This window comes from Octopus bimaculoides, chromosome 3 (genome assembly GCF_046866305.1).
Source record: "Octopus bimaculoides isolate indiv1 chromosome 3, ASM4686630v1, whole genome shotgun sequence".
NCBI classification, from domain to species: Eukaryota; Metazoa; Mollusca; class Cephalopoda; order Octopoda; family Octopodidae; genus Octopus; species Octopus bimaculoides.
The window spans coordinates 48,588,389-48,613,420 of NC_142930.1; the positions used below are offsets into that span (position 1 = coordinate 48,588,389).

General features: G+C 36.0%; 1 protein-coding gene across 12 annotated transcripts in view; it reads left to right on the forward strand.

Moving 5' to 3' along the window:
• Window positions 1-25,032, forward strand: part of LOC106878124 (palmitoyltransferase ZDHHC3) — a 105,704-nt gene that overhangs the window by 40,256 nt on the left and 40,416 nt on the right. For all 12 annotated transcript variants that reach the window (XM_052966505.2, XM_089348947.1, XM_014927238.3 and 9 more), the window contains 2 exons: window positions 18,601-18,674; window positions 24,506-24,821. In XM_052966505.2, coding sequence (XP_052822465.1) covers window positions 18,634-18,674; window positions 24,506-24,821 — 357 coding nt within the window. In that variant the 5' untranslated portion in view covers window positions 18,601-18,633. The remainder of the gene's footprint in view (window positions 1-18,600; window positions 18,675-24,505; window positions 24,822-25,032) is intronic.

Below are 25,032 nucleotides of genomic sequence, written 5' to 3' on the forward strand. Positions count from 1 at the left end.
TATGCAGGCTATGATCATCACTCTATGATACCTGCATACTCTGAAATATTATTAAGTTATTTTTAATTGGGCAGATTCTATGTTAAGTATATAGTGGGTAGCTGAGAAACATATTAATCAAGATATAGTCTGTTGATGTATTTTCCTTGCGTTCTTCTTCATACTTGTAATATTTGAAATGATGATTTACAGTTTTATTAATATATTTCAGCAGATTTGAATGCAAATATGCTAACTGCTGTTGTTTTAGTCACAGGAGAACAGTGTCTCCTTTATAACAACTGTATGTTCATAACATGCTCAGTTCATTTGTACAAGGGATTCTAGGACACCAATGTTTCAACATATATCTTGTCAACCAGAAGTACCTGGACCAATGGATCTAACAAGAGCCGATAGTCTTGTTTACAACTTCAATGAACAAACTTGTTCACTGAACTTTGTTGATATCTGCCAACTGATAATAAATTGTCATATGTTCAGTGAACAGCAAGATACAAAATGATGACTTGCATATTTATTCTTAATACATTCTGGGAGATTTGAATTGCAAATATGCTGACTGCTGCTGTGTTTATCACAGAAGAGCATCTCTTTTACAACAGCTGTGTGTAATATTTTAGCTAGCATGGTGTATGTGAAGATCTAACTTGACCATGGCAGATTTGGTCATTTGTAACTTTAAGCAACTTGTATTAGAAATAACTGAAAATGTAAATGAGGGAAAGAAAGCAGATTTAACCCCAGTACTGGACCTTTATTTACTGTTCATGAAAGTATGAAAGGTAAGGTTGACTTCAGTAGGTTTTGAACTCAGTGCATAGACAACTGGAATAAATACTGCAAGAGGCTTTCTATGCAATGCTCTGACAACTCTGGTAACTTGCTGCAGTGTGTGTTTGTGTTATTAGTAATCTCACAAAAAATTACTGAACATTCACTAGTCTGAGTTTTGGTATCAGTGAAATAATTTTTAATACAGTTAATATCTTTGTTGTTATACCAATAATAGAGGGAGGAAAAAAAAAAAAAGAAGAAACTGATCGAACTTGCAGCTCAATATTTCCTGAAGCTGTGGATTGGTGGAAGCAGTAGTGTTGAACAAAATACATTCTAGTGTTTAATTATGGTCCATTACATTCTAGGGTTCAAATCTCACTGAGGTCAACTTTGCATTTCATCCACAAAATTAAGTACCAATTAAATACTAGGGATCAATAAAACTAACAGCTGCTTCCCTTCAAATTTCTGGTGTTATGTTTTTGGAGTGTTTTACAGGAGGGAATATTTTCCTAAGAATAACCCTCATATTTTAATTGGTGATAGTATACCTATACATAGTCTTTCTCTCTCTCTCTCTCTCTCTCATTCACACACAATTGTTTTAGTCATCAGATACCAGGCCATTTCTCTTTGTGCCTCAATGAAATTTCCTTCTTCCCATCACATCTGACTGCTGCTGTTTTCTGGCACTGACATGGACACTACCTGCTGAATTTTCTTTTTTTTTTTTAGTTCTTTTCTTTATACTTTTATGGCATTTCCTGTTGTCTCATTGAAAGACAGACTTGAGAGCCAGGATGACTTTTTTGTCTTCAATAAATTCTTGAGACTACAATATGACTGAAAGGAAAGTAGCTCAGGGGAGTGCTAGCTGACTGTTAGACAAACTAACAGTATTTGGAGACATCCCTTTACCTTCTAATTCAAAATTCAACAATGTCAGTCTTACCTTTCATCCATATAGGTTTAATAAAATAAAGTTCCTGTTAAATTGGTTATACTCTCTGTCTTCCGAAATCATAATGCTGTTGTTTAACTTCAGGTCAGCCTGATTGAACAGATATATAAAGGGATTCAGTGTGGAGGTGCAATGGCCCAGTGGTTAGGGCAGCGGACTCGTGGTCATAGGATTGCAGTTTCGATTCCCAGACCGGGCGTTGTGAGTGTTTATTGAGTGAAAACACCTAAAGCTCCACGAGGCTCCGGCAGGGGATGGTGGCGAACCCTGCTGTACTCTTCCACCACAACTTTCTCTCACTCTTACTTCCTGTTTCTGTTGTGGCTGTAATTTAAAGGGTCAGCCTTGTCACACTGTGTCACGCTGAATATCCCCGAGAACTACATTAAGGGTACACGTGCCTGTGGAGTGCCCAGCCACTTGCATGTTAATTTCATGAGCAGGCTGTTCCGTTGATCGGATCAACTGGAACCCTCGTCGTCGTAAGCGACGGAGTGCCAACAAATAAAGGGATTCAATTCATGACCATTCTGCATTGTTTAGCATGCATTTAAGACTACATTATCTAATGCCTTCTCTTTAAGACTATAAGTATAATTTGAAGGAGGTTTGGCTGCTATTTCTAGCTGGTTGACCAACCATATATAGGGTTCTGCATTGGTTCATAGAAATCTTGAAACAATTATTATATTAGAAGCAATTATTTGCTGAAGCGGAAGTAGCCATCACTTTTATCTGACCTCTAGATCAACATCATAATTGTGTCTATGCTATATGAGCAGACAGAGACCACTTAAGAGCAAATTTAAAATATGTAAACCTTGGTCACTTGAGAATACATAAAAATCTAAGACAGTTTTACTTTCAAATCTGAGCTTTGACTATCTAAAATTGAAACTCAATCACAACCCTTTTGTTACCATATTTCTGGTGAAATATACTATCTTTGTTTCAATTAAGTTTGAAAATTACGTAAAACTTAGTAAAATCACTTTGTCCTTATTAGGCTGGTGTCTGGAATAAAATTTTGGTGGAAATTTTTTCTGTTTAAAACAGGAAGCTTATTTCATAGAACCAGGGTGGTATTGAGCAGATTCATATCAGAAGAGTTAAGCTAAAATTCTATACGAAATTTACCAGTATAGTTATTGATCTTTTCTCTAAGTATTATATAGGTGATATTTTTACTTCCTTTTCATATATTTACATAAGAAATACTGTATTTATTTGTGTCTATTACGCCCTTTTCTTCTAGATTATCAAACCTAAATATCATGGTTGTGATTATTATACAAGAATTAAATGTTACAAATTGTTCTAATTGTAGATGCATTGCATATTTGGGATAGCATAAGTCATTTCTGTTGTCTAAGCTAAACTGGTGTTTTATGAAGAGTTTTAATCAATATGCTTAAGCTAAATTTTTCTATCATAGCTATAAGTATACTCATATTCCTCATAAGAGCATATTATTGAAGGTTTTTTAGTTTATTTTTTCTAACACTGAAATATTTCAGGAATAAAATGTATAATCAAAATGAAAACCACAAAATATATTGCTTTGTATACGTGAATATATAATGCTTAATATGTAAAAACTGCTTAAAATATATATCCTTTGTTTAACATATCTATTCTCGTTTACTATGGGGTGGGAGACTATGATTCCAAAACAAAAAACAGTGATAAATGGAAATATTTCCACATACTTTGTAAATGGAATGAATTGTAGATTCATTGATACCAAATTCATGGTCCACAACAGTGGAGCTTCCACTGTCATACGAAAGCTCTTCATTTCTACTCTCTTGAACATCGAAGAGAGAGATATATATATACTATCATATACATATAGAAAGTCCTGGATGGGCATGTTCCATTTATTAGAGAAATCTTTAATGCATGAACTGGTAGATACTGTCAGATTTCAAATATACTAATTTTGTATAAAGGATTGTGGGTAAGGCCAGAACAATGCAAAGTAAATACAAGGCAAATCATGAGAAAACAAATATATGAATTAATGTAGACTTAATAATTTTGAAATCACGAATGAAAATTTTATTGTTCCAGTTTGATATTCAGAGGTCCTCAATTACTTACCTAAAGAAATCAGAAGTATAAAAGGAACCTCAACTGAAACACTAAAAAAAAAAAAGCATTGGATAAACTAATGATGGTCATGGACCAGCCAAGCATTCAAGGATACACTCAGGGAAGATCAGCTGCTACAAACTCAAATATAGGCCAACTTCTGACCATAAAGTGATAACAAAACTGATGGAAAATAAGCATTGTTTCCTAAAAATCAGGCACCTTCATATTTTTACCCTTCCCTGGTCCCATGTTGATGGGTATGAGTACATAAATCCATATAAAAAATGTTCAACCATGCAGCAATGTCATGTAAACACAAGCAATAGTTTGTGCCTTCTGGTTAGCTAAGTATTGTGGGTGATCACTCGGGTGCATTTTTATGGCTCAAGCAGAATCTTCGATTGATTGCTGATCCTGACCCATGTTATCACAAATCAATCTGTGATAGGTGTAACATGGTTGACATTTGAGTGTACCATGTTATCCTGGATCAGTGATGAATGAATCAGTGATAAACAAGGCTACGTGTGTAATGTATGTAAAAATATTTCCTTTTATTCAATGATTGTAACATTTAACACAATCTGTATTATGTAAACAGAATTTTTTTAGTTAAAAAATAAAAAATTTGCTAGATTTTTATGTCTAATGTTTAAAAAAATCCTAAGGTTGTTTTGTTTTTTTCTATGCATAATAAAAAGGGTGGGGGCTTTTAAATAATTTTGTTCATTAATATTCTCAATTAGGAGAATAAGGGTAGTGTGCAGTTTAAGTTTCACTTGCTGGCTGATATTGTACCTGTTCCAGACTGTGTTTTTTACTCTTCCTTCATATATCCATTATGGCTCTTCTGTCATTGTGTTCTCCATCTCTCTTATTCATATCTGTGGTTGTGTTGTCTTAAGCAAATGCACTCATCTTGAGAGTAGTGAGTACTCTTTATTCATACAGAGTACAAATGCAATGCTCTCATGTTAGCACTGTGATAAAATATGACCTGTACACTCAATAAAGTGTTTGATGAATGAGCAGAGAAATCATAGAGCCAATAGGGCCCTTAAGTTTTGTCTTGTCAAGGATGTAAACCTCTCTACTGTTGGTACGATACTAAAATGCACCCTGTACACTGTTAAGTGGTTGGTGACAGGAAGGGCATCCATCAATGGAAACTAAGCCAAAATGAAGCATACAAATTAAGGTGTGGCCTTCTAGCTGGTCTAACATTGCACTAACACCTGATAAAAACTGACTTGGACTGTGATGATCCATGTAACCCATCTCAGCATGATAAGTAATAATAATGTGTGTGTGTGTGCACGTGCACATACTCATTTACATATATGTATGTGACACTCACACATGCATGCACAGGCACAGCTATATGTTTATAAAGGGTTCACATATGGGCTTCTGCGGGTATAAACTACTTTAGTTGAATGGTCTCATAGTATGCATGATTTTCTATTACATATAAAATCTGATGCGTGTACATGTGTGCTCCTTTCCTTAATAAGTTATCAAGGCAGGATAGTTCCCATGACCTTTGCAGGCCCTCTTTTCAGAAACTGAAAAGAAATGGCTAGATGGAAGTAGTGGAAAACATAGCCAGAGAAAGAGAGTGAGACAGCATGCTGCTACTGACACAGACCACCAGCTGTATGACTGATCAAATATAAAAAGCTGAAATATAAAGATAACAAGAGAAAATAACACGATGTCATTATATTTGGATGTTATTCATATTTTAGCTGAACTGTCATTGAAGATATAATCAGAGGAAAGAAATGATTTTGGTCATTGTAGATGATACTAGTGTATAATGATAACACAAATCTAGTTATATATATATATATTTATTTATTGTACTATGTTCACAGATGCTCTTAAAAACTGTCTCTCTTCTTTCCTCAATATATATGTTCATGTACACACATAATAGTTTTGCTGGCTTAGTATATGGCTATCATCTTTAGCAATGCAGCAGAATAACTTCTGATTTTTCTCAGTTCAACATTTCACATTGACATGCAGATGTATTTTAATCTAAGGTTGGTCTCCTTTGACATTTCTTGTTGGCTTCTTTGTTATGTTCTGGTGACAAGATTGTGATCTTATATGCTGGAGAGAAATAGCACAATTGTTTAGGAGCTATCAAGAGTCATTTTATTTATAGCTAGCTATCTGCTAACCAGCATATTAATATTTTTGCCATGTAATTTGGTACTTTAAAGAATATGTCCGTTTCAGCTATAGTAAATAGTGAGTGACATTGATAAAATATGAAGTTGTAGCTTTGGGCTGTATTGTGGTTAATCTTGAGCTCCACCATGAGAAATTCATACCTGTAATTTATTAGAAAACATTTGATTAGAAATATTTAAATGGCTCGTCATAAAAGTGTCTAAAATCTAAACAGCTACAATTATTCCTGCTTCACTGAAACAGCAAATTATAAATAAAATCTAAACCACATCTCTTCATTTTTTTATATATAACTCCCTTACTAAACTCACACTAAACACTTTCTCTTCAAAACTTTTTTTCTGCAATTCTTTCTCTACATGCAACTATTTTTCCAACAGGTCTCAACTGACATATACTCCATCCATCCATCCATCTTCTGTGCCTACTGGGAAGGTCATGGGGGTAGAGTCTTCAGGCAGTCCTTCCATAGGGTCTTGTCAGAAGCAACCATCATTACTATTTCAGCTGGATTGCCAAGCAGGATTCAACGAAGACTATGGATATTATCCAACCATCTCATTCTTGGATTACCCTGAGGTTTCCTGATGGTTAACATGACTTGAAGAATTCATGTTGTGATTCTTTCTTGTGACATTCTAATCAGATGTCTACAATACCAAGGCTCTGATCTCTCAATGTGTAGAAGTAGTGGCTTGATATGTACTCAACTGCAAAAATCTCTGCTGTCTGGTTGGTCCTATGAAGCACATTAGTGCTGACCCTGTTTCTAAATATTAATCTAGAGACTTAGTGAATTATACTGTGTAGAGTCGTGTGTGTGTGTGTGTGTATGTATACACACACACGTTTTTATACATATACTGTTGATTTCACATATTAACATGTATAATATTTGCCTAATTTGGTTATTTATAGAGTTGTTCAGAGCACCTAGCTTTTTAGCATGAAATCATATGTAAAATTGATTGGTTAATTCTGTATGCAAATGATGTTAATTTCAGTGAATTGCAGGAGTTTTTTTAATTAATTATTTTGAATAAAAAAAAAAGCAAAATATAGCATAAAAGTTCAACATGTATATGAATTCATATGAATAAAGTGATTCTAGAAAGCTTCTATTTTCATAAGGTAAAATGACTGTAATCAATATTTCATGTTTACAATTAATGTCAAAAGAGACAAACATATTCAAGTTAGTATTTAATTCATTGAAATGCTAAGAGTATTAAAGTTCAGATTTTGTATTTTTGTTCTATTTTATTTTTTATGAAACTTAGTTTCATAGCTGTGAAAACACAGTGAAACATTCGGATAGCTTCCATGATTAAAGTTTTAGCTCTATGCAACTTGAAAGTCAGATCCTTATTGGTCATTTGTTGGCTTGATTGCTCTTAATCAGTAGTGAAATTGTCAAACTCTGTACAATGGTACTAGAATGTAATGATGATGGAGGTGCGTGGCTTAATGGTTTGAGTGTTGAACTCTTGACCGTAAAATTGTGGTTTCAATTCCTTGTGACAGACCTGTGTTCTGTCCAGGTGGAGAATATATACGCCATGGAAACCAGGAAACTAACCCTTATGAGTCAGTATGATTCGAGAAGCAAGTAATGTAATGATGCTACCAGGATTATACCTTAATTTTTTTGTGGTATTATTTTCTGAGTCAGTTGGTTGAAAACGATCCAGAAGAAATGCTCACCTGGAAATTGGAAATATTCTTGAACCTCCTATTGAGGTATGCTGCAGACTACTTCAGAATGTAAAACCTCTCAGATAGGCAGAGCCTGCAGTTATATAGTCCATTAGTGTTTGGTGGGCTATGTCAGCAATGTTCTAAATGGGGCAGTGATGACCTTTGTCTCTAAACCTCCAGATAAAACAAGACAGTGGAGTGGAATTTACTGTCTGTAGATCCAAATGCAGATCTTGATTGTACCACCCTTTGAAATCATTAGTGGTATATAATTTCTGTACATACCATCTGATTTCATTCCTTACCATAAATTTATAATGATAGAATTCATTTAGAAAGCAAGTGGCTTGATTTTAACAGTTACAAGTGGATTGCTGGCTAGAGACACATATGTGATTTTGATGTGAATGTGATACTGGAAGTTATGTTGTTTAAGCTGGAATAGTTAACCTTATTAATATTATGTGTGCTGAAGAACTTAGAATATTTGTATGTACTCAGAAATGATGCCTTACAAAAAATAAGTTCTTAACAGTATTTGTAGTAATATCTATATTATGAGTGGAGGGTTTGAACCAGATTGCTTTTTGCTTTCTAACTCTTCTTGAATGTATGCTAAATGGGAGATTTTCAATATAAACTTCTCACTAAGGCCATTCTTGGCTAATGCCTCATAATAATCAGGCTGCTCTATTGAAGAGTATAAGTTAGAGAATCTCCTACTTAACTGCTATCGGTTTCCTAATTATAATTGATAAGTGATTCAAGGATATACACAGACACCTTATTTAGTTTTCTGAAAGTATCAAATATAAACAATACCATGAAGTCAGCTGCCTCTACCTAAACATAACTTCTAGAGACATAAAACAGTACCAATCCAATACTAGGTTCAATTACTTCAACTTCAGTAGTTGATTGGTATTTATTTTGTTGACCATCAATGGAAGGAAATTCTATCCTAACTGAATTTGAATTGCGAATTTATAAGACACTTCATTACTCTTTAAAATAAGAAATCTACTAAACCAACAAAGGAACATGCATGTGGTTAGAAACACTAGTAAAGTCTTCCTCAAATCACACCTTCAATTTAAAAACAAAGTTACATTGGATATTAAAGTACTAGATACTCTCTGTCTGAAATAACAAAATAAATAAATAAGTAAAAATAAGTTAATGATTAATAAGTGTTTGATCATAGGTCTGCTGTTTTAGAGCTGACCTTGGGCTAAATAACAAACAACAACAGAACCACTGATATAAATTGAACCACATATCACTTGCTTGTCAATTAAACATGCTGCCATTTGCATAACTCTGGGGAAAGAGGAATAGATTTTTAAATTTATTAACACTGATGCAAACCCAGTGTCCTACTGTTAGATTTTTCTCTCCACTAAAGTACACCAGATTTTTGCAGTGTTTTAATTCTCCTGGGCTGCTGAGACAGCTATTGTCTTCTATACTACTATACTTATATGTATCATATTTCATTCTTGTAGATTAAATATATTTACTTCCCATATCACAAAAATATTCAAAATTCTACCTGTATTTCATGTATCAAAAATAAAAGTACATAACTGAGGCAAGTATTTTAGTTTTTGTTTGACCCCACCCCTCCTTCCCCCGTCAGACATCTGATCCAAGATGTTACAGTTGATAACCATCATAACTTCTTTTAACCAGTGAATCTAAAACTATATTCAATGTCCTTCCGGGTGTAATTTGAAGGAGATTTTGCTTCTATTTCTAGCAGATAAAGCCCATGTCAAGGTTCCTTTGTTGACTTGGTTAGTTGTTTAGTAATAAATTCTTGTGCTAACCAGCTAAGGTACTCTATTTATAGTGTAGTAGTGCTGAAGGAAAGGTACAACTAACATAAGGAAACTAAATCTTAATTATTTAACCAAGAGCTTTTTTAAATGTTTGTTGTAAGTAACCATGTATTGGTTGGCTACACACGGTTAATTTGTACAGCAGACTACATAAGTATTTATATTTCCTAGGTTATTCATCCAGCTGTAGGAAGTACAATACTGACACTCACATATTTGAAAGTAAATGTAGCTGTTAAGCTAAAGAGATTGTTTTGTGACTCAAGTGGTTCCAGGTTTGATCCTACTGTGTGGCACCATGGGCAGATACCTTTTACCATAACCTAATGTCATAGGAATTTTGTAGACTATCTATGTGGATGCTTTTATTGGGTTGTTCAGATAAATTAATTCATTTTTGTTTTCTACTTGGCACTCCGTCATCATGTCTGAAAAGATATGAATTGTATTTTGTAAAAAAAAAATTTTTTTTTAAATAAAAATAAAAAATTGTAGAGGAAAACTATTTATTAAAAGAACACCTGAAAATACTATGATAAAATATTTCTCTTGTTAATTCAAGTGACATTGGGAAGGATTAAAACAAATGGAAATGAAAAAAAACAAATTTATCTCATAACTCAATATATAGGTGCAGGCATGGCTCTGTGGTAAGAAGCTTGCTTCCCAACCACATGGTTCCAGGTTCAGTCTCACTGTGTGACACCTTGGGCAAGTGTCTTTTACTATAGTGTCAGGCCAACCAAAGCTTTGTGAGTAGACTTGGTTGATGGAAAATGAAAGAAACCCATTGTGTATATAGACACACACACACACACACACACACACACACACACACACACACACACACGTGTGTGTGTGTCTTTGTCCCCCACCACTGCTTGACAACTGGTGTTTGTGTGTTTCTGTCCAGCAAAACAGACTGATGGAATAAGTACCAGGCTTTAAAAAAAGTTCATTTGACTAAAAATTCTTCAAAGTGGTGCCCCAGCATTGCTGCAGTCCAATGACTGAAACAAGTGAAAGATGGAATATGTATAGACATGCAAGAAGTACATAGAGACCATGATTTTTATTGTAATGACTTTATTTGGAAATTTAGAGTACCAAATTTTTAATAATTGAAGTGTAACTATTAATATTTTGTTGATATTTGTTTCCTAGCCACATGGCTCAAGATTCTGTCCTACTGCATGGCACCTTGAAGAAGTGTCTTTTACGATAGCCCCAGGCTAACCAAAGCCTTGTGAGTTGGTTTGGCAGATGGATGCTGAAAGAAGTCCATCATGTGTGTGTGTATTTGTCCTTGACCATCATTTGACAACTGGTGTTGGTTTGTTTATGTCCTAGTAAGTCAGTGGCTTAGAATACTTTGAAATATTTATTGTATTGAATTAGACCATGTCTTGACAATCTCAGTGTCAGAAATGCAATGACCCAGTGATTAACTCTGTTACTGACAATTTTATTGTTCACAAATTGAAATATAAAATAAATAGATGAATAAATAGCTTTACACACTGCACCTGGAGTGTTGCCATATAAAACGTTGATGAAATTTGCAGGTTTTTTTTTTTGTTTTTGTAGTTTCAGAAAACCTCCTTCTAAAAAGAGATCGTTTTATGTGCAAAAAATGTTGATAATTTCCATATTCTCACTGCCAAGTCAAATAATGTTATTTCTTATTTTATTGGAGTCAGTTTTGGTTCATGTAACTAGAGTTCTCGTCACATTCTAGAGTGTTAAGCAAGAAATTTATATAGCCTCCTGGATAGAAAGTTCTTGTGTGGGTAGCAGATATTTCATTATCTTTTTGGGCTGAACACTTTAGTTAACAATACCTCAATTCCACATGGCTACCAGCAATAAGTACACCAAATTGTTTGAAAATGTTACATGCATTAGGCCAACATCTTACCCAGAGGAAGATTTATCTTTAATTCACGTCATATCCTGAAACCAGACTTAATCCTTGGCTGTTAGAAGATCTCATAGTGCTTAAGGAATATTTATTTATAAATATTTGTTACTTACATATATGTATCTCCTCTACTTAGGACAATGTATATCCTCTACAGCAAGACACCTGTTCCTGTCCCTCTGTCACACTGTAACCTCTCATCATCTGGCACAAGGCCACCTCCTCCAGTACCCCACCTCTTAAAGGATCTTTGTCTTGCAAGTTACATGGTGACCCCACCAATGCTGGCACTGTATCAAAAAGCATCCAGCTCAAATTGTAAAGTGGTTGGCATTAGGAAGAGCATCCAGCCATAAAAAACCATGTCAAGACAGACCTTACTGGTGCTGGTTTCATGTAAAAAGCACTCAGTCCTCTCAGTAAGGTGGTTGGCATTAGGAAGGGTGTCCAGCTGTAAAAACTATGCTAAAACGGACAGTGAAGCCTGGTGCAGTCTTCTGGTTTGCTAGCTTCTGTCAAACCATCCAACCCATGCCAGCATGGAAAATGGGCATTAAATGACAATGATGAGGAGGAGGATAATTCAGTTGTATTATTTGAGATCCTGATATACTGGCCACACTTTAAGAGCCTCACACCTTAGTTAACCTTCACTTTAATGCCCAGTCTGAGGCTCACTCTTTGTCCATCTGATGATGAGGAAGGGTGTCATAACAGTATAGGGGCATGATTGTCATATAAATAGCTATTTTATGATTGTGGTGGCTGGGTTAATGATATGTGGATACTCTATTTCTTGAGAGTTAATGAAAGAACCTTTGCACACATGGACACTTAATCTGCTAGAAATGGCAGTCAAGCTACCCTCCAGCTACACTCATTTTAAAATGGTAGAACATATTGGATAATGTTGTTTTAGAATTTTTTATGGCCCCATCACTTAGTTAGAAAAGAAAAGGTGGTACCCATGATCTTTACAGATCCTTCATGATTAGTACAAAGATGAGAGAAAATTATTTATGGATGACTACAATAGTTGTGCCAAAGTTATGATTGTGATGCTAAAGCATTTGCTTTATAAATGCACCATGCAAGAATATGTACAATCTTTCTATGCAATCCAGTCACAAAGCTTGTATTAACCTGAAACTCTGATAGGAGAAGCTTGCCTAAGGTGCCATACTGTGGGGTCAATCTCCCGTATTCCTTGATTGCAAAGTGAACTTCTTAATCCTACAGTCATGCCAGTAAACCCTCTCCAAAGTACTGCTGCTTAACACCACTATGTCTAAAAAGAAGTTTTGATGTATTACAGCTGAAACATTTTTTGATCATATTCTACTGGATCAGGTCTCTCTCTTGGATCTAAGTAATATCTGCTTCTGGTTTGTATCTATAGAAATAAATTAGATATCCCAATAAATACTAAAAGGCAGACTAAAATTTAGAACTTTTGCTTTTCATACAATATGTCTGTTAGGCTCAAGCATAGATGTGTATTAAGTTTACTTCCCAAACCACATGGTTCTGGGCTCAGTTCCACTGCATGGAACCTTTTGGCTATAACCCTGGGCCAATATGCCATGGTTGCCACATTCTGGTGTTAGTGGATATATGGCATCACTTCATTGTGGTGCAGTGTACACAGAATAAGAGAAAGAATAACTAGAAGACAGAAACTGAAAGAAGCCTGCCATGTGTGTGTGTGTGATGCGTATTTGTGTTTGTGTCTCCTTGTCTTAACAGTGCATGATAGTTGTAAATGAGTGTCCCTATCTCATATGCAGGGTCATGCTATCCCAATATTTTTGCGAGAACACATTTAGCCATGGGGGAAATATTACATTGCTTGGAAACAGGTGAAGGTTAGTAACAGAAAGAGCATCCAGCTGTAGAAATCTGCCTCAGATAAACTGTGATCCATGCAAGCATGGAAAACTGGACATTGAATAATGATGATGATGATGTGTATGTTGCTTAGATATGAAGTGTAATGTTGTGCACCAGCAAAAGTTCATAGGAACTGAAGCAAGATTTTGCAATGTCTGTAAAAGGTGTGCAGAAGAATGCCAGGCTCTATATCTTTTATCTTTGACTTTTTTTCAGTTATTAGACTGAGGTCATGCTGGGGCACCGCCTTGAAGAATTTTTAGTCAAATGTATCGATCACAGTATTTATTTTTTAAAGCTTGGCACTTATTTTATCAGTTGCTTTTGCTGAACTGCTAAGTTATGGAAACATAAACACACCACCACCAGTTGTCAAGAAGTGATGGTAGGACAAACAGTCACACACACACGCACACATGTACGATGGGATTCATTCAGTTTCCATCTATCAAATCCACTCACAAGGCTTTGGTTGGCCCGAGGCTAAAGTAGTAGACACTTGCCCAAGGTGCCATGCAGTGGGGCTGAAGCTGGAACCATGTGGTTAGGAAGCAAGCTTCATATCACACATCCACACCTGCACATGTAGTCAACTATTTTTATGTTATCAGTTTTGTTTGAAGAAGGAAAAAACAATGTATGAATGACAAGGAATGATGTATCGCTGGAGAACTTCTGAAGGAATGAATAAATATTGATGGTTATATGTGAATTGGTTAATGTTTGGTAGTAAAATCTGGCTGGGGATGTATTTAAAGAGAATCTAAATGAACTGAGAAAAAAATGGATTTTCAAGCAGAATCAATAAAGTAATTCATATATATTAATGTATTTGTAGAAAAAGTGTGTCCAGCTGTGTCATAGGTGTGGTTAAATGTACAGTTCGTATGTGTGTGGTAACAATCTAGAGCAGTGGCTCTCAACTGGGCTCCATATGACCTTTGGAGGTCCACACAAACAGTATAGTAAATTGGGTCCACAGTAGTATTTTCAGGGTCCATGAAAAAATGTTACTTTAGATGTATTTATTGCAAGAAACAACTAGGTTTCTTTCTCTGATGTTTTACGTAGTTCAATCTACACAAGTTAACGTGTGAAAAATGAAGTAGGAATTTTGAAAGAAGTATCTATAAAACTTGTTTTTAAACATTGAATGGCTTTGGGGGTTTGCCAGAATGAAGTAGTAATCAAAGGGGACCATAGTTTAAAAAAAAAAAAAAATGGTTGAGAATCACTGGTCTAGAGTGACAAAGAAGAAAGGATTTGAAAGCTAGCACATTTTTGTGGGGTGAGAAACTACCTAAGCATTGAGTTCATGCAACATAATGAAAGGGAAGATTAAGATTACTGAAGAAATATAGGGAGATTATGGGGGTATTAGCTGTAATCAGGTGAAGGTTGTGATGAAATATCTTGTGATAATTCACTTTATTGTTGTTGCATAACATACTTCCGATATCAAGGAGACTAATGGGACATATTAAATATGTCACATGGCACTGTGTTGGAAAGGGGATTTCGCTTTGTGTTGTGGATATGTAATGTCTCTGTATTGTAGTGTGGTGGAAATGTGAGCATCTCTATATTTGGGGTGTGGTGGATTTGAGATATTATATCTTGGTACAGTGGAAGTGATCTCAGTAGGTTGTGGTTGGGTGAACATGTTATGTCACTACATTGTGGTACGATGGACATGTGACATGATGTTACTTCGTTGATATGATGGACATGCATTGTAGGAAGGAACATGCAATATTTAGCACATTCTAGTGTTGGTGGACATATGGCATCACTACATTGCAGTGTGGTGTACACAGAATAAGAGAAAGAATAACTAGAAGTAAGATAAATATTGAACATATTAGCCCAAATAAAAATAAGTTAATAACTGTATAAGTAGACCTAAATACAAGTGTTAGTGGGTTAGATATTCTGTGAATATTCCCACATATGTATTATGTATAGCATTACATTGTTAACTATATTATTAAATGCATTTACTAGTGTGTGTCCATGTTATTTTCCATTAGTCTTTTAACATAGTACTTTTTCTCTTTTTGCAGCTTTGAAAATCATAACTTAGATATTTGAGATAAATAACTGATAAGTATTATATTCTACTGTTGACAGTTGAATATAAATAGATAAGTTATATTGTTCGATTGACAATTATTTTTGTGTACTTTTCTATGATGGAATGGGTTGGATGAATTGTCATGACCTAAGTCAGTTCTTATTCCTTGATAGGTTGGAAGTTGCATCTCACTCACAGATACCATTTTCGGCATGGTTTCTCTGACAGAATGCCCTTCATGTTGCCAATCTCTTTACAGAATATATACTGGTGCATTTTACTATGGAGCCAGTGCTAGAGCAGTTGCTTTGTCCTTGTCAAGACTAGAGTCTTCTCTTCCTTGTATTGTCTCCATTTGTTCATTGCTGTCTTTCTTTATACACAACTGGATGGGGAGTGAGCCAGACTGGTAGCAGGAGTGAGAGGAGAAAGAGAGACAGAGACAACTAATAATGATTGTTGAGGAGATTGAACTGAAAAAGCATGAGTAATGTGCTAGAGAAAGAGAGAGTGATAAGGAGGCAGGGTAATAGAAGTGAGTACTGGAAGTGAGAGGAAGAAAGTGGTTGAATTTCAACAGTGAGTGGCAGAGTAGGACATAATGAGTGATAGAAGAGGAAGAAAATCATGAGACTGAGTGATGATGGATGCCAACAATAGATGGTAGAGGAGGGAGTAATGTGATATGAGTGATGGATGACAGTCATAAATGACTGAGTTTGAGAGATGTCAATAATGAGAGATAAAGGAGAGACTCGCAATAATGTGACAGGTGATTAAAAAATTGGCTTGAATATGGACAGATCCAATTGGATGCCATCCCTTGTTACACAAGCTAGTATGATAAAATGATAGGTAGAGTGATAGCAGGAAGGAACATTGATAGTGAATGATAATAGTGAAGAGAACAGAAGATGAAGACTTAATATAAACATAATGACTGTGAGGGGCCCAAATGTAGGCAGGCAGACATCTACCTGCCTACCTACCTTGTAATTACAGTTGTGTAGTTATGATAATAGGTTTGAAATACAGACTGGTATTTAAAGGGAAGATAAATAATTGAGGACCAGAAGAAAGGGATGAGTGGGACACAGGTTGTACACAAATACGTAGGCAATCAAAAGATCAATGCTGTTGGCCTAACCTATCTTCCTGAACATTCTTGATATGAAAGTAATAAAAGATTGGATAATGAACAATAAATAAAATATGCTATTGATTATAAAAGAGAGTCTAGTTTGAGGAGAAAAGATGAATAAGTAACTCAATGTTGGCGCCATTAACCTTCCAACATGTACTCATGATTTGATCTCATTTAGTTAGTTGTTGTCTTAGATCATACTACCTTGTTTCAGTAACAGAAATGTAACCTTACCTTACAAATTTTACATAATTACCAGTGGTTTGACAGTCTGAACAAATCAGAATGGTTTCAAATCACAGTCTGTCAAGCGTGTCCTCTTTCAACTATTGTGTATGTACTGACTCTGAAACCACTACTGAGTACGCTAGAGGTGTTTATAGCCATCTCATTTGAACAAGAGCATAGGGGAGCCATATCAGCATATGTGGACACCATTGTAATGCTGCATGGCTTTGAAAACAATAAAGGTCAAGATGGTCAGCATCATTGTGAAGTAATACAATGTGGTGATACAGAGCCAAAATCAACCCTGACAAGTTGGTGGGTGTGCAGCATGGCTTCTAAAGGAACATATCCTTGCTGCCAGTGAGTCTAGTTGGGTACTGGACAGATAGACTCATTAAGTTAGTGGAGGATTCATTCAGTCCAGATCTCCAGGTGGATAAGAACTGTGATGAAGTTATAATTAGTGGAGCTAAGAGAAAGCTGTAACTGGAAGGTTGAATAAAGGGAAGACGCAGACATCACTTCCATTACATATTACCACCTGATTAATGTGCTTTGTCACAGGGTGTATTGAATGACTGCTTATTTGATTCTTGCAGAAAGGGTTTCATCTGCTATCAACAGCCTCTTTGTGGAGAGCTCAGTATGTTGAGGTTGATGATGCACAGACATATGCTAAAGCTGAAGCAGCTACAGAGCTTCCTGGATGGTGAGCAAGCTTAATGGTCATATGTGAAGCATGTTTTCCTGCAATTCATCTATTTGGTGTAGTTTAATGAAGACATAGGCTGGGCTCTTTAATGCTGTTGAAGTTTTCTACCAGTCAAACAATGTAGCCTAGAGCATAGCTAGTGGTGAGGAAGAATAGTGATGTTCTAAGGGAAATTCTGAATAGTGATGATAATCAACTGGTTGGGGTATTCTGAAAGACCTCCCACGAGGGTATTATGAATAACTTATAAAAAAAAAAAAAATCTCTGGTTTGGCATTGTTACCAAAGAGTATTTCCAGTCTGATAAATTCTGCAGGCACAGAAATGCTGTAAGCAAGGCCTTTTCTTGATGTGCACAGAATGACAAAACCATTCTGCATATACTTATTCAATATCTGAGCATTGCTGACTTATGGGGTTATTTTGAACAGCTGCTGTTATGTGTAGGATGGCGCCAACTAACCTCTGAATCCATCATGAAACTTTGGCTAGGAAAGGAAAGCAGTTTTCCTTTGTCTGGTGGCAATAGTATAGGGGGTTCTTTAGTAGATGTAAATGTAAAGACACTTTACAGTCACTTTTTACTTCAAACAAAACATCAATGACTTCTAAGTTCTCCTTGGAGATGGTGGGAAGAGATGTGCTACCCTCTAGTAAATTTGTGAGGAGTGTGGATAAGTATGCAAGTACTGCCCTTCTCTCAGTAGTTGCCTGTAAAGAACTTAGCTGGGAGAGAGAACTTGCCCTTAGTAGTTACAATAATCTTAGATTTGTGGGATTTTTTGATAGGCCATAGGTGACAGTTCTCCTCTCTGGGGTCTATCATGTAATTGTATACTATATGTACATTAATATTTTCTTCTCATTCATTCAACTTCTTTGTAAAACATCACTCTTTTGTAACTTGTCTCTGTAATATTTTCTCAATAAGTCGTTCTTGCATAGTTTATGCTATAATTTGTAGTTTTTAATTTTCATTGTTAAGCAAACATTTGAATGTGCATATGTTGTTAAAGTGTTCTATATTAATAGTTTAATGTTTTGTCTTTCAGGATGCTATCTAACTTGAAATATTCCAAAACAGGATGATGTCTGAGCTTGGAGAAAACCCAACATCGAAAAGAAGGTAAATTGTTAATTCAGTTTACAGAACATTCCATCAGTATAACTGTAATTTTGTGTATAGGCAGCAGTTTGGCTGAGGCATTAGAACATTATATTGAATCTATGCAATAAACATTATGGCCCTTTATTTTCATCCATTTAAGGGCTAATAAAGTACCAATCCGATATTGTGATTGATTCTTCTGGCTGTGTGTGTGTGTGTGTGTGTGTGTGTGTGTGTGTGTGTGTGTGTGTCTTGTGTACTTCAAAAGTCCAACCTTGTAACTTAACTCAGCACTGATGCAACTAGAGAATTACATTAAGCATACATGTATCTATGGAATATATATATACATGTGTGTGTCTGTGTGTATGCTGGTATGTGTATGTATAACAAAACTTGTTCTGCTTTCATTCCTCTCTTATTTTAGCCTCTCATCTCCTGGTGTGAAATCATCCCCCTTGGAGTTTCATGGTCTTTCCGGCTACATGGTGATCTCAGTAGTACTGGTGGCATGAAACAAGATCTCTACATGCTATAAAGTGATTGGCATTGTAATATTGTACTTGCAGCTCTGATTATTTAAAATTGTTGAGGGTTTCTTTAATATGCATATGCTAGGAAAGGAAAGTATGTGCACAAAGTTGGGGGTGGAAGAGTATGATAGTTTAACTGTATTTTTATTAATGATCTTGTTATGTTAAAGGAGTAGTTTGAAAAGGAGAACATAGTCAGTTAAATTACATTGTATTGCTGATTCATATTTCATTGACCTCCCTCCACTTCCAAGAAGGATAAATGGTAAAGCTAACCTCAATGGGATTTAAGCTTGGAATGTAAAAAACAGTGAAGCATACATTGTAGGAGAGTAAAGTATTTAGCGTTTAAGCAATAAGTGTTCTACCTTTCTATTCTGTATTTTTTAAAGAAATGGTTTTTAGATTTCAATGCTTTCTTATTCAGAAGCTGGCAATTATTTTTAAATAAAAAAATTTTTTTTTATCAGAATCTTAATGAATTGAAACGTTTTAAAATTTGCAGTAAATAAAAAGGAAAATCTCTTAACCAATTCAGTGTTTTGTATATATTTTGAGATATCTATTAGGTTTACATCATAGATACATAATATCTATGTATTCTATAAATTTTCTGTCGAGATGAAAACAAAAGTATTTCGTTATTACCAATGTCAACTACACGACAGACTCATACATATCAATAAGTTCAACAAGGTAAAAAAAAAAAAAAAGAAAACACACGCACAAAAATCTTTCTAATAACTATGCTTCATATAGCTACAGTGAAATTCTTTCAGCGATTAGACACAGTTGTATGCTAAAAATTTTGACATCTTACAAAATAAATGGAAATTTATTATAACAGCCTTTTTTTCTTTTCCTCTTGCACTTTTGATAACTAAAATGGCTATTCTACAATGTAATGTCAATTTTAATTTCTTATTACTTCATATCAACAATTACGAACCAAAACTCTTCCTGTATATTGTCTGATATCGATTGATGATGTCTCCTGTTAGGGCAAAAAAATTCAGAAGTTAAATGTAAAATGGAAATCGAGCTGGTGAAATTACAAAATGTACTTGTTTTCTGGTTTTAAGCTGCTGCTTTATATATATCATCATCATCATCATCATCATCATCGTTTAACGTCCGCTTTCCATGCTAGCATGGGTTGGACGATTTGACTGAGGACTGGTGAAACCGGATGGCAACACCAGGCTCCAGTCTAATTTGGCAGAGTTTCTACAGCTGGATGCCCTTCCTAACGCCAACCACTCAGAGAGTGTAGTGGGTGCTTTTACGTGTCACCCGCACGAAAACGACCACGCTTGAAATGGTGTCTTTTATGTGCCACCCGCACAAGCCAGTCCAGGGGCACTGGCAACGATCTCGCTCGAAAATCCTACGGGAGCCAGTCAGGCGGTACTGGCAACGGCCACGCTCAAAATGGTGCATCTCATGTGCCACCCGCACAAGAACCAGTCCAGGGGCACTGGCAACGATCTTACTTGGCTTGCCGGGTCTTCTCACGCACAGCACATTTCCAAAGGTCTCGGTCAGTAGTCATCGCCTCGGTGAGGCCCAATGTTCGAAGGTCTTGCCTCACCACCTCAGCCCAGGTCTTCCTGGGCCTACCTCTTCCACGGGTTCCCTCAACTGTTAGGGTGTGGTACTTTTTCACGCAGCTATCCTCATCCATTCTCACCACATGTCCATACCAGCGCAATCGTCTCTCTTGCACGCCACAACTGATGCTTCTAATGTTCAGCTTTTCTCTCAAGATACTTACACTCTGACGGGTATTCACATTGACATTACACATCCAACGGAGCATACTGGCTTCATTCCTTGCGAGCTTACGTATGTCCTCAGCAGTTACAGCCCATGTTTCACTGCCATGTAGCATGGCTGTTCGTACGCATGCGTCATACAGTCTGCCTTTTACTCTGAGTGAGAGTCCCTTTGTCGCCAGCAGGGGTAAGAGCTCTCTAAACTTTGCCCAGGCTATTCTTATTCTAGCAGCTACACTTTCAGCGCACCCACCCCCACTACTAACTTGGTCGCCCAGATAGCGGAAGCTATCGACTACCTCTAGTTTTTCACCCTGGAATGAGATAGAAGTTGTTTCCTGTTTGTTTGCAGTCTTTATTGCACCTGAACATCTGCCACAAACAAAAACTAACTTGCTAGTTAACCTGCCTTTGATGTTGCTGCACCTCTTATGTGTCCATAGCTTGCACCGGGTACATCTTATAGAGTTACTACCTACTCCTTTTCTACATACTGAGCAGGGCCATCTACCTGAAGGGGTTTGTGTTTTATCTACCTTCCTACTTATTAGGATTTTGGTTTTAGCTAGGTTGACTCTAAGGCCCTTCAATTCTAGACCTTGCTTCCACACCTGAAACTTCTCCTCTAGTTCTGATAGTGACTCCGCAATTAGGTAAGGTCATCAGCATAGAGGAGCTCCCAGGGGCAACCTGTCTTGAACTCCTCTGTGATTGCCTGGAGGACTATGATAAATAAGAGGGGGCTGAGGACGGAACCTTGGTGGACCCCTACCTCTACCCGGAATTCATTGCTGTACTCATTTCCAACCCTCACCTTACTGGCAGCATCTCTGTACATGGCTCGCACAGCTCTCACTAACCATTCTTCTATCCCAAGTTTCCTCATTGACCACCAGATAAGGGATCGGGGGACCCTGTCAAAGGCTTTCTCCATGTCAACGAAAGCCAGGTACAGAGGTTTATCCTTAGCTAGGTATTTCTCCTGCAACTGTCTCACTAGAAATAAGGCATCAGTAGTGCTTTTACCTGGCACGAACCCAAACTGCATCTCATCTAAATTGATTCGCTACCTAATTAGTTGGGCTATGACCCTCTCTGTAACTTTCATAACCTGATCTAACAGCTTGATGCCTCTGTAATTATTTGTATCTAAAGCGTCACCTTTACCTTTGTAGCAGTTGACTATGATGCTGCTACACCAGTCATTGGGTATATATATATATATATATATATATATATATATATATACACATACATACATACACAGTTTGTTTATATGCTGCTATAAGAACATATACATACTTGCTAAAATTTTACTTGCTTTATTAACTTATCATAATAGGAAATAACATGGGCTATTGCAGATGTGACCATCCAGTCTTTATATCAATATATATATATGTATATATATATATATATATATATATATATATATATATATATATATATATATATATATATATGTATGTATATGTATATATGTATGTATATGTATATAACTTTATATTATGTTAAAATCATTCAATAATATTAAAGAAAATATTTTTATGTAAATTGTATATATATCAGGAGTGACAGTATGGTAAGAAGTTTGCTTCCCAAGCACATGGTTCTTGGTTCAGTCCTATTGCATGGCACCTTGGGCAAGTGTCTTCTGCTATAGCCTTGGGTCAACCAAAGCCTTGTGGGCAAATTTGGTTGACAAAAACTGAAAGAAGCTTGTTGCGTGTATGTGTGTGTTTTTGTGTCTCTGTGTTGTCCTCCACCACTGCTTGACAACTGGTGTTGGTGTGTTTATGTCCTTGTAACATAGTGGTTCAGTTAAAGAGACCCAAAAAAATAAGTACCTGGCTTTAAAATAAAATTGTACCGGGATCAATTTGACTAAAATTCTTGGAGGCGGTGTCCCAACATGGCCACAGTTTAATGCAGGAAACCAGTAAAAGATATCTATATATTAGGCACAGGCATTGCTGTGTTAAGAAGTTCACATGGTTTCATTCCTACTGCATGGCACCTTAGGCAAGTGTCTTCTACTATAGCCCCAGGCTGACCAATGCCTTGTAAATAAATTTGTTTGATGGAATTTGTGTGGAAGCTTGTTGTGTATGTATGTATGTGTGTATGTATATATATATATATATATATATATATATATATATATAGGCACAGGAGTGGCTGTGTGATAAGTAGCTTGTTTACCAACCACATGGTTGCGGGTTCAGTCCCACTTATGGCACCTTGGATGAGTGTCTTCTACTATAGCCTCAGGCTGACCAAAACTTTGTGAGTGGATTTAGTAGACGGAAACTGAATGAAGCTCATCATATATATGTGTGTGTTTGTCTCCCCCTCCCACCATCGCCTGACAACTGATGCTGGTGTGCTTACGTCCCCATAATTTAGCAGTTCAGCAAAAGAGAACTGATAGAATGAGTACTAGGCTTGCAAAGAATAAGTCCTGGGGTTGATTTGTTTGACTAAAAGTGGTGCTCCAGCATGGCCGCAGTTAAATGATTGAAACAAATAAAAGAATAAATGTGTGTTTGTCTCTCACCACTAATTGATAATCAGTGTTGGTTTATTTATGACCCTGTAGTTAAGTGATTCAGCAAAAGAAACTGATAGACTAAGTGCTTGACTTAAAAGTAGGCACTAGGTTTGATTTGTTTGACTAAATTCAATGACTGAAGCATTTTAACACATTAAATTATATTGCTTGGATGATCATAGCTGGAACACTTTTATTTCCCCATTTTTGCAGGTTTTTGAAACTCAAAGAAAATTTTAAGAAGCATTCATACACAAAGTTAATGTAGCAGCACATAGACTGAAACAAGTACATTTTATCCTTTCTCTATTTGCATTCTAATTTTGAATCGTTTTGCAGTGGTAATGAAATAGGAAACATAAACATGGTGCATGGAACATAAATTAACAAGGAATTTTGAAGGCTTTAACTTAGATCACTTTAAAAGAAGTTTGTGTCCTAGAATGTAGGGATGATCTCAAGTGGGTTGATATCAAAAGGGTTAAATTACACCAGACCATCTTCAGAAGAAAAAAACATGTAGAAACTCTTGTCAATTTGTATTATGTAATTGCAAATACATGGTCTGGGAATAAACAAGATGGCTATGGTTGGAAGGCTTTTGATCATATGCTTATTGGATTAATGTTTACCCAGGGCTTAATAATAATGATGATGATGTAAATAATTATTATGGGATCTCTATATATAAGCATAATCTGTTCTGGTACTCTGTTCATTAACCAAATTATATCACATGAATAATTGAAATATTTATAAATGCAGAAACCCCTGTCAATTTGTATTATGTCATAGCAAATACATGGGTGGCAAATAGACAGGATGGCCATGGCTGGAATGTTTTTGATCATAGGTTTGTTGGATTAATATTTACCCAGGGCTAAATAATAATGATGATGAAAATGTTTTGTCTCATCTGTTAATGAAGTAACATGGTAGACAGTACCAGTGTGGATGGATATAATATAAAATTTATATTTTCCTTTGTAGGGAGCTGCCAATGAAGATGAATAACATGCATCAGAATCCTGTTGAAGAAGGGGTCAAAATTGTTGACTGCACACAAACTTGCAACAAATTCGGACTTCATTATCATGCTGTTTACCTGTGGTGTGTCAAAGACATTTGTGGCATAATATGTGCCATGTTCACTTGGTTTCTAATTGGATATGCAGAATTTGCAGTGATGTTCGTTATCCTGATTCCAGGACCATCACAGCTGTATTCATTTATCAATGGAATTATCTTTAACAGTTTTGTTCTTCTAGCTCTGGGAGCTCACATCCGAACAATGTTATCTGACCCGGTAAATCTCCTTTGGTTTCTCACAACACTATACTGTAAATATTGTCTGTTGACCCCCATCTTTGACCATTATCATTGTTGTCATCATCATTTGGGCTCTATGCTACACCCCGCGTTTGTGTAAGTACTTAAATGTACATATTAAGCTATATATGAACAATGAATAATATTGATTTGTATGCAATCCCTTACATACTGTGTCTGTGCATGTG